This window comes from Pelobates fuscus, chromosome 5 (assembly GCF_036172605.1).
Source record: "Pelobates fuscus isolate aPelFus1 chromosome 5, aPelFus1.pri, whole genome shotgun sequence".
In the NCBI taxonomy this organism is placed as follows: domain Eukaryota; kingdom Metazoa; phylum Chordata; class Amphibia; order Anura; family Pelobatidae; genus Pelobates; species Pelobates fuscus.
In genome coordinates, this window is record NC_086321.1 from 42865234 (window position 1) to 42876661 (window position 11428).

Sequence of the window (11428 nt, forward strand, 5' to 3'; positions counted from 1 at the left end):
GACTATGCACCCAGTTTCAATACCCGCCCTCCTGAACATTAGACTAAGCACCCAGTTTCAATACCCGCCCTCCTGAACATTAGACTAAGCACCCAGTTTCAATACCAGCCCTCCTGAACATTAGACTAAGCACCCAGTTTCAATACCCGCCCTCCTGAACATTAGACTAAGCACCCAGTTTCAATACCCGCCCTCCTGAACATTAGACTAAGCACCCAGTTTCAATACCCGCCCTCCTGTTATATATGTGATGACATCAGACTAGATGTGACAATGTAGTAGTAACTGTATCATGTTATTGTACAGAAAGGCCTTTAGTTGAGCTTACTATGAGGAAAATGCTGTGTTCTAGGCTGCAGTGCTATTATAAGCAAGTCAGCAAGAGGGATGCTGAGGCAGAGGCAGTGAAACACAGGGTGTGGGCCCTGCCATCTCTTATCCCAAGCATTCTACATATTCAAAAACTCATTAAAGTGTGAATTGTCAGGAATTTAAAGCGAATTCAGAGTGAATTTCAAATTTCAGCTCAACATACTCAAAATAAAAAGAATAAAAATTGGTAAAAAAAAATAAATAATATTCAGTTATTGTATGTTCAGTTGTTTTGTCCTGCATTTTCAATTAACGTTGATATTTACTCTGAATTCTCTACAATTCACACTTTGGTGACTAACCCTGATTGGGTTATCCAGATATTGCGTGCCTAACATTAGCTGCCAGGGGTGTGGCTTCATGAGACAAGATGGCGCTTTACAAGTAAACTAAAAACCAAAACATTATAATAGTAAACTTGCTGTCGGGATCTGTGCTATTACCCATTACAAATTAGTTACAGTTCTAAAACTCGTAGGACAAACAAGGGTTTAATTTAGGATTTAAAAAAAAAAAATCAGATTATTAACTATTTATGTTTGTTCTTTTGCTGGCAATAAAACATGGGTGTGTCATCTACAGTATCAGTGATTCCTACAATGTGTGTTATGTTTCATTAAATTTGTAATTTTCGTTTTCAAAAATCCTGATATAAAAATAGCCGTAAGAAATATTGGATTGAAACATCTGCAATACAATTACAAGGACTTTTACAAATAATGACACAGCATTTATAACCAGCTAATTCGACTTGCCATTAGGCCAATACGCGCCACATACAGTTTATATGGAATAAAGCAATTTGGCATTTATTTTTTTGAAATATTGAAAATTATTATATTTAAGAGAATGTGTTGCAGAATTCCTTGTTATTTAGAAGATCTATTTAATTCGTGCTGTGTATATATATATATATATATATATATATATACTAATACAAAATATATATATTTTATTATTAATTGATTTATTTCCATATCATTGTGCTCAGTCTGCTCTTGTTAGATGGTTGATCCCTGGATGTAAATGCCTGGCTGCCTGAGCAGGATGGGAGTTGCAGGTTGCCTGGTTTAGAGTGATGAGTGACAGTGTGGACCAGACTGTTGCAGAGAGCTCCATTGCTGTGTGGGGATGCTATGATGGTGTCAGAATGTTCAGCCAGTGATTGATACAGTAACGATCCCCCACGTTCCATGCTGCACACATTGCTCAGAGCGGCAGTCACCGCGTTCTATTCGCTGCCTGCATGAACGCTCTTTGTCCACTGTGCGCTGCCATAGGGACCGCAGTGCGGAGTGCACCACGCCCACCAGCCGGCATCTCTGCTTCAAGTGTCATTCCAGCAAGCACACAGCCCTGCCGCAAGGGCACCGTGAGCCACAGGCATGGCACCACAGCCACCAGGGAATCCAGCCACCCACTAATACACAATGCAGAGTATCAATGCTGCCAGGTTCATTAGTATGGACATCACAGCCTGCTGCTTCCTATGCAGATATTCCAATACTGTATTATAAACATACTATGTATCATTAAATAAACTGATCTAATAAAACTGATCTAGAAGCATGATAGGGAACCGAGGGCAGCTGGGTAATACCAATAACTCACAGAAAGCATGTGGCTTCCAACATACAGGGTGGGGTGCCCTGGATAAGGCGCAGCCTTTCCTCCCTATCTGCTCTATGACAGGTCCTGATGCTGATCCCTGGCTCCCAGTGTAGGTGGGTCGCTCAGTGGTGGATTTCTGGTAATATCCAATATGTAACTGTGTGGGATCTATGTGTCCTCTCTATGACTGTGTGCCCTTGCAATGTACCCGCATGCTGCCTTTTAGGTCACTATGTATGAGCCTGTGATCTTTATATGTCCTTGTGATGGGATCCAGGGAATGAGATATAATTATAAAGATTGCAAGCACACTGTAACCTAGGAGGGACCAATCTAGGTGCAATTGGCCATCCACACACTTTATCTGCTGCATTCTCATTAAAAGCTGTCCATCAGATCAGCTAAATGTGCATCATTGCAAGCCCCCTCTGTGTATAACTGCAAAGTAAAACCAAAGCGTTCTCTCTCCTGCACATCACTAAATAACACTGTATCCAGAATGTCAGATCATCCTCCCATTATCCTGCATGAACAATGTTACACAATGTATTCTTCAAGCTCACTGCTGTCTCCCTCGTGTGAAGCTCTCAGTGTGGGAGGAGCTGCTTCCTTGCCAACTGTTAGATGATCTGCAGCCCACCATATAGTCTCTACAGAAAAAAGGGAGTGGCTGCATCACATTGTCTTTGTTCCCCCCCCAACCACCAACAAAAAAAGGAAAAAAAATCTATATATTTTTCTTTATACAACAATCCATATATTGCATACATCTGATCATTAACAACAACAAAATTACTCCCCAAAATTACATCATAATCTTCCTGGCAACATTTATTTGCAGCATCATCCCATCCTAGACAATTTTCCTCCCAGGCAAAGCACAGAATCAGCTCTGGCTACAAGCAGAAATAAATAGCAACCAGTGGTTTTGCTGAAAGCTTAGTAATTGAAGAGAAACAAAATGACAGATTGAAAGTTCCTTTTGTGTCTTACCTTTTTCAATGTTAGAGATGGCACACCTTAAATGGTCCTCTGTCACTATTTCTCCAATCACCACCAGCAGGTAGAATTTACTGTCAAGGAACCTGTGTGATAGCGATGGGGAGGTTGAAGATGGGTTAAGGATGCTCTTTGCAGGGTCGATGTCTGCTCCTGGCCCCACCAGAGTAGCCATCCTTGCAAACTGCCCCCCTCCCTGAGCTGCCTGGCTCTGTCCCTGGGTAAAATTCCTCCCCCAATCTGCTAGGTACAGTAGCTGAGAGCAGACAGGGAGTGAGTCGGGGAGGGGAGGCTGCCTGCCTTTTATAATAGGCGTCTGGGCTGGGATACTGGGAGGAGAATCATACTAGCTTGCAGTCTATTTAACAGCATCCACATCTGATGTCATCTGCAGCAAATCATAGCCCCCGGAAGGAGAAAGGAGAGAGGTGCACACAATACAGAGGAGCCCAGGGGGGCAGAATCTTCTGAAGGACCACCGATCCCCCCCTCCTCTATAACTGGGAGGATAATCAGGGGTTCTTTAATAAATAAAAAAAATCAGTGTTAAAGCTTGGTTCATGTTTGCAGTGTAAACGATTTAAGGATTTCATAAAGTAATTATGAAAACATTAAATTGAGCAATTCCAATGAAAGTTCACACAGTAAATTTGTGCTGCAGAATTATTAGTTCTAGCACTGTCATTGCTGCCTGTTTGAAGGAATGAAGTGTTATTTTCACAGAGGTCCTGTAAGGTGAATATATGAGAGGGAAAGAAAACTTTATTAAAATGTTAAAAGTAGCTTTCCGTTAAACTATTTTTACTGTCGTAATTATGGTGGTGTTTTGAATCTATTTATTGTAAATACGTTTTGTATTTATTTAAATACTATTATTAACTATTATTATTTTAAAGGAACAATCCAAGCACCTAAACCGCTACAGTGCTCTTATGGTGGTTATGGTGCTAGGAGTGCATTGACAGCCACGCATTTTAGAGAGTCAAACTGGGGTCTGCCACATGTTGCTTTCTGCCTCCATTACCTTAGCCAGAGAGCAGGATCAGCCGACACTCTCAGCCAATGAGCTGGCCGTGCACTGCGATGCCTAGCTTAGGAGAGCTAACAGAAGCTCCTAAGCAGGATCCGGCTCTCTGGCTGAGGTAGTGGTGGCGGGGAGCAGTGATCAGCAGAATCCAGGTAAGAGGCCGAACTGTTCTAAAGTGTTCGAGTCCTTACAATGGGGGCACAACAATCCTGCCACAACAAACAATACAGTGTACAGCAGTGGTTATGGTGCCTGGAGTATTCCTCTAAATGTTTAAGAGAGATGCCAGTATATATGTGGAGAGAGAGAGAGAGAGAGAGAGAGAGAAAGAGAGATATTAGTTCTCATAACTCTACATCATTTTACAGTGAGAAAACACATTTTACAGGAATCTCTGATTGTTCAAGAGAAAATCATAGCCGGTGCCACCAAGCGACAATTGCCAGAATACCGCTGTCTGCCAATCATTTCACGTCCTGACTCCAGGCAGTACAATCGAAACCCATGGCACTCCAACATTTATGGAACAGAGCAGAAAATAAATATGAACAAAAGTGAGTCAAGATGGATTGTTTTCTCTCGTTTAGAAATCGCTGCAAATTATATTTTTTGGCTTTTGTTTGGATGAACAGAAAAAATGGAGATGTGTGCCATTTTGAACTGGATGAATGTGTCTTTTCAAGCATATATTAACATATTAATACATGCCACCAATGCTGACTTGAATGTCATACAAGTAAACATTCAAAGAGTCTCACTGTACAGGTTTGCTTTTCTGTTGCGCTTTCAATAGCTAATACATTGATACCACTCCAGAATGGTTCTGAACTACACAGATCCCTATTATGAGTAAAGTTACATTTGCAGCTGTATTTCCTGCACATGAGGGATGCAATATGGCAAGGGAGGCCAAAGGAAGAGAAATATGAAAACAGTGTTTAAGGGATGAAAAATTGCAAATATTAAATTAAATATAGGAACGTAGAATGAAATATATAAAACCTGGCTTTGAATTTGGCAAACATGAAAATTAATTTGTCATATTGAATTATGGTTTAAAGATGCACCATATATAAATAATATGTAAGCTTGTTTGAGCAAGGTCCACAACATCATCTGTTCCTGTGCGTCCAATTCATCTTGTTGCAAATACATGTATGTGAAATTTGAAAATAGGCATTGATAGTGGATTATGGTATAAAATATAATTTTATTGATAATAAAAAATTAAAAAGGAAATTTGGAGCTACAAGTTCAGTGACTTCTTTCCCCAAACTTGGTAGCCAAAACTTGCTTTACACCTTTACCACGTCGAGTTTGACAGATGAGAGTCTCAGCTGCTTAGATTTCGAAAGGACAGTTCCTAGCCTGTAGTTCATACCACACATTCCCAAAATCAGATATGTCTGCAGCTTTAGAAAAAGTTAACCTGTCCTCATTTTTTTTCCAGGAGCCACCTCACGTACAATTTCTGGTTTGAAAAAAAGTGAGGAAACTTTAGTTCATTTTAGTTGCATGTTGGACTTTCAATGTCGATGAACAGTTTCAGAGAAACTGCTATGTTTCACTGAGGGTTAATCCAGCCTCTAGTGGCTGTCTCATTAAAAGCCCCTAGAGGAGCTTCCGCGATTCTCACTGGGAAAATCACAGTGAGAAGACACTGAACGTCCATAGGAAAGCATCGAGTAATGCTTTCCTATGGGCGGTTTGAATGAGCGCAGCTCTTACCTCCCTACCTTTGGAAGTGCTGAGGGGATTCCCTGGGATCCAGTGGTATTGCTGGGCGACTGGTCACTGGGCGGGCTGGCTGGCGGGCGCGCGAGGGAGCACTCTCCCCTGAGTGCTCTCAGCCCAGCTCCCTTGCGCACCGCGTACTGATGCCGGAGCCGGAATATGACGTCATATTCCGGCTCCGGACATCAGTGCGGTGCGTGAGGGAGCTGGGCAGAGTGCACTCAGGGAAGAGTGCTCCCTCACACATCCGCCAGCCCGCCTGGTGACACCAGGGCCAGCCTCGGGGGGCCCTGAGGTGGCCAGCTCTTGAGCCCCCCTGGCATACATACCGGGTCGCAGGGCGGCCGGGCCCCCTGGTGGGCCAGACCAGGTCACAGCTGCGATCCCTGCGACCCCGGTATGTACGCCACTGGAGGCTATTGTGCATGTGTGGCAAAAAACTGCGCGGCCAAACAGCATCTCCATGGGTAGCATTCAGCGCCTCCATGCAGACCCAATCTAACACACTGCCCCTCCTCCCATTCTAATACATTACCCCCAAATCCAACACACGGCCCCTCCTCCCTCCACTCATCCACTCTACCATACACTGCCCCCTTCACCCAGTCTAATACATTGCCCCTTAATCTAATACACTGCCTCTCCTTCCTCCACACTCTGAAGAGACTGCCCCCACTCCCACCACTTTAATACACTGCCCTCCCTCCCCCCAATTTAACACACGCCCCCCACCACTCTAATACACTGTCCCCCTTCCCTAATTTAATACTGACTTCCCCAAATTAATACACTGCACCTTCCCTCCCATTATTACCCTGCCACCACTCCCCAACTTAATACACTGGTCCCCTCTCTCCCCCAGGTTAATACACTGCCCCCCCACTACCACCACCACTCTGCACTGCCACCCCCCTCAAATTAATACAGTGCCCCCTTCCTCCCCCAAATTAATAGTGCCCCCTCCCACCCTCAAATAAGTACAGTGCCTCCTCCTTCAAATTAATACACTGCCCTCCCTCAAATTAATACAGTGTCCCCTCCCACAAATTAATACAGTGCCTCCTCCCACCCTCAAATGAATACACTGCCCTCCTCCCCCAAGCCCCTCCACTCCTACCTACAATTTGCTGTCCATCCTTCAGTTCCAGCTCCAGCCCAGCTGAAGCAGGCCAGACGCTCCTCTGAAGGGGAAGTGGCTGGCACTGCGAGCAGGAGGGAAGGGGGAGTGGCTGTCACTGCGAGAAGGAGGGAAGGGGGAGTGGCTGGCACTGCGAGCAGGAGGGAAGGGGGAGTGGCTGCTCTGGTCTGCTCAGCAGACACACGGCCACTCTGCCCTCTTGTGGTCGGGAGAGCAAGAATCAGGCAATATTTTTCCTGTTGTTAGGGACCAGGAACCAGACAGAGACAGAACTAGATGCAAAAACACCTTTATTAATAAATAACAAATAAAGAAATAACCAAAAGCAAAGTCCAGGAATCAAGCAGGGGTCAGTCACCAGAGCGGGCAGTCAGACAAGCCAGGATCAGGAGGACGGAGAGCAGCGGAGTCAGGAACAAGGCCGGAGTCAGGAATCAGGAACAAACAGGAAACACAGGAACAAGGAGACTTCTGGGGAACAGGAAACCACGCAAGGGCAAGGAGGTTCTGGGGTTTGCTGCTTAAATAGGCTGAACTGATTAGCAGCAGGGTTGATTACTATTCTCAGGTGAGTAACCGTGGCAACATAGTGAAGGAGCTGATAGTAATTACAGCTGAAAACTCAGTCACTGAAACAGGAAGGGTTGCTGTTTAAAACATGTTCACTGGAGGCCGCATGTTTGGCATGCTTTCCTAACACACATACACTCTACTCCCTGTGAGTGAACTCATGGGTAGGCATTGAAGGCATGAGGCTTATGGGCAGGCCTTGTAGGCATATTATAAAATGGAGCTGGTTCCTGTTCGTGGTTTTTGTGAGCACTGCCTCCTGGGAGCCTGTTTTAACACCAGGCCAGTGGAGCCAGACTGCAGCCTGACTCAGTCATCATTCTCTTTTCCTCATCTGGTGGTAAGTAGGCAATCCAGTATATCATTAGTGGCACTAATCCCTAATTTACCTCACATTAAAGGGACACTATAGTCACCAGAACCACTACAGTTTAATTTAGTGGTTCTGGTGTCTATAGCCTGTGCCTGCATGCTTTTTAATGTAAACACACTGCCTTTTCAGATAAAAGACACGGTGTGCAGCACTGGCATTGGCTCATATGGCAGATCATATGGGTGGGGCATTGTGATGTCATATGGGGGGCAGCACATTTTTGTTTGCCTAGTGCGTCAAAAATCCTTGCACCAGCCCTGCAACCATACCTCTGATATAGGAACAATGAAAGCCATGGTTTATGTTTGCCATAAAGATTTAGCTGCCTACAGAGTGTTTAGAAGGAACCCCTTGACATGTCATAGCCGTAAAAACACGCAATGATCATTTTCATGGGGATTCTTTTAATCTACGTAAAAGCCAAAATGTATAGGAGGGAAAAAAATAGACTGTGTAATTGTAGCACTGTATTGATGATTTATTGCTGAGCAATGATACTGCGGCAAGATCCTTATCAACAGTCTTATCCAGAAAGAAAGCCAAACAGATAATTTCTCATGTCAAACCAGGGACAGCAGTCAAGACAGTAAGTAAGCTGGAACTTGTCCTAATGCTTGTCCTAGTACTTCCTGGAAACAAAAAATCTAACCCAGAGTCTACAACGGTACAATCTGCTGGGCCAAATCTCAAAATGTCTACACTCTCAGTAAGAACAGTCACAGGATGGTCTATATCAGGCATAGGCAACCTTCGGCACTGCAGATGTTTTGGACTACACCGCCCATGATGCTTTGCCAGCATTATGAGTGTAAGAGCATTATGGGGGATGTAGTCCACAATATCTGGAGTGCTGAAGGTTGCCTATCCTTGGTCTATATAGTCTCTAATAAAACACGTATAATTCACAATAGGGCCATACACAGTATGTGCTACGTGTGAGATAAATCATATCCACATAGCAGCAGGATTATTGGGAAGTACATACGCAATAAAAACATGAGAATTAGAAAGGATTTAACTGGAAACTAAATAAGTTGCTGATTAATATATTAAAGCAGTAATTCAGTGTTTTTGAAATCATTGGAGCTGACCAACTGCTGAAATGTCCCATAACTTCAACAAGTGCATTTAATCATTATTATGACTAATATAGTGGGAGGTCAGGTGTATTTCTGAGGCAGAGTGTATCTGTCTTCAGCAATATTCCGTCGGTTCCCATGGCTATAGCACCATTTTTAATACTTTTCTCCAAATAATTCCAATAGATAGGGCTCAGAGAGAGAGAATTAAGCAAAATATTACAAACTGCCATTCTGGGACCAAGAAGGAATGTTTCCTAGTTTGTTGCAGGAAGGGGGGGCAGGGAGGGGTGGGGGGATGGGGGGAGTTCCTTCTTTTGGATCAACAGGTGTGAATTTGTGATTTTGATGGACGCATGTCTCTTTTCACCCGATGCAACTGTAGCGATGTAGCATACCATAGAGCTCCCTAGATATTGTACACAAATAAGTGGACTGCCATACTGGCATTACCCCAGATATAGAAAATGCACATATTGTAGTAACTACTGAAAATATGTGTTCAAAGGTTTTGATTGAAGTCTAGAGATAAAAATACAGAAAATGTGACATGATCAACAAAACTTCATGACTACCATACATGTGCATATCAAGCCGGGTATATAGAAACAATATCTGGTGTCTTATGTTCTACAATAAACCTAAGCGTTTTTTCTCCAACAGACATGCATTAGTGGTGTAACATAAGATTTTAATAATATATATTATATTAAAAGTTGTAAATACTAATATATTATTTTTGCCCTTATACTTGGATGCTCGGTGTCTTGTATTTAGGTATTAGCATTGTTTCTGATACAGTAATTTGTAGTAGTTTGTTCACATATAGAGAAACATATAGAGAAAGAAGATCTCTGATAGTTTAGACATGTTTACCCAGTGATATATATTGCTCCCAGCATACCAATACAACCATACAAATACAATAAACAAGAACAGGGGTGGATGATGCAGTACCTATGGTTTCTTAAAGAGTGGACGTTTTTATAAATAATATGTATGATAACTGCATTAATCAAGAATAGACCATAGTTAACTTTAAACAATCTGTAGTTTTATTTGTGGGATGTTACACGGCATATCACAAAAAAAAGGACAAACAGCAAATATAAAAGGGACAACATATTTTTTTTTTTTAAATTGTGAAGTGGGTTATGTACGCACAGTACAATGTACACATTCAAAGTTGAAAAAGAATGTATTTATCTATAAAAAAAATTAAAATCATTTTCAAATTAATGTAAATTTGCCAGTACTAGGGCATGACTCCTAAACACGATAAGCAGCCTAAAAAATATGGTATAGAATGATTACAATGATATGGCAATTGATAAAATGTTTAATCTTAAAAACCTCTTTTGTAACCGAGCTTCTAAATTCCGTGGTTTTACTTGTCTGAAATTTACAGGTGCTACACCTTCCACATTTAAAAAAGCCTTTAGGTTGAGCACCCACAAGATCCCTGCACTTTCGGCACAGCAGTTTTTTTGTCTCCTGTAAGCACTTTATTGTTTAGTATTGGTGTCCAATTTTGAAGTTACATCAAGCACTTTGCATTTCTGCACTTTAGCACTTGGCACCTTATTACACTTGAAGGCTTCTGTGAGTTTATAGCTGCTGTCCTTAGGGGTTCTTGGCCATTTTGGCTGTTAATATTCTGTATTGTTTTTTATTCCTGCATATATTGTGCAGGTTATACTATACTATTTTATTGTTCTTAAATAAAGTGGATTGTTTGGATTTCCACCCATTGTTATTTATTCATTTATGATATTTACATATCCTCTAGTGGTTGTGGCGCCCTGTAGTCTGGAGTTATATTCAGGCATTGTGTTTATTGTGTTTAGAGGTTGGGAGTGACCTCATGACAGTGGCCTGCCTACACTAGCCTTGTGACTTATTATCACCTCCACCACCCGCCCATTTACTGTAGAATGATTAGACATGTGCAATTCGTTTCGGTCCGAATATGTATTCGGACGAATTTCGGACAATTCGGACATTCGGGTACTTCCGAATATCCGAATTGCCTAAGTGCCGAATTGCCGAGGTCCCGAAGTTCCGAAATTACCGAATTTCCGAAGTGCCGAAGTGCCGAAGTGCCGAAGTTCCGAAGTGTCAAAGTGCAGAGGTGCCAAAGTTCCGAAGCACAGTATTGCCTAAGTACTAATATACTTACCCAGTGAAAGAAGTAGAATGTTACATTGTAAATAATTTTAAATAAAAAGTATACAAACATAGCCAGGATTCAGCTGTAAGCATTTGCAACACTTACAACAATCAAGTAACATACTGTCACGTTTAAACATTTGTTATGAAGGAACACAACTGCAGATTTCGTATAGTTTGAATATTTATTAAAGAAAGTAAAAGGTAAAGACTTTAATTCCACTTTACAGGTACTGTAGCATTAAGTAATAAACGATAACTGAAGTCCACAATTATATGCACTGTAGCTTTAAGGAGTAAACGATAACTGAAGTCCACAATTATAAGCACTGTAGCTTTAAGGAGTAAAAGGTAAC

The 11428-nt window shown here is 42.2% G+C and overlaps 1 protein-coding gene across 1 annotated transcript in view; it reads right to left on the reverse strand.

Moving 5' to 3' along the window:
• The window catches only part of MAP1B (microtubule associated protein 1B), a 71645-nt gene extending 68367 nt beyond the window's left edge, over positions 1–3278 (reverse strand). Inside the window, exon 1 of the mRNA XM_063453756.1 lies at positions 2977–3278. Coding sequence (XP_063309826.1) covers positions 2977–3157 — 181 coding nt within the window. The 5' untranslated portion in view covers positions 3158–3278. The remainder of the gene's footprint in view (positions 1–2976) is intronic.
• Between the last annotated feature and the right edge of the window lie 8150 nt (positions 3279–11428).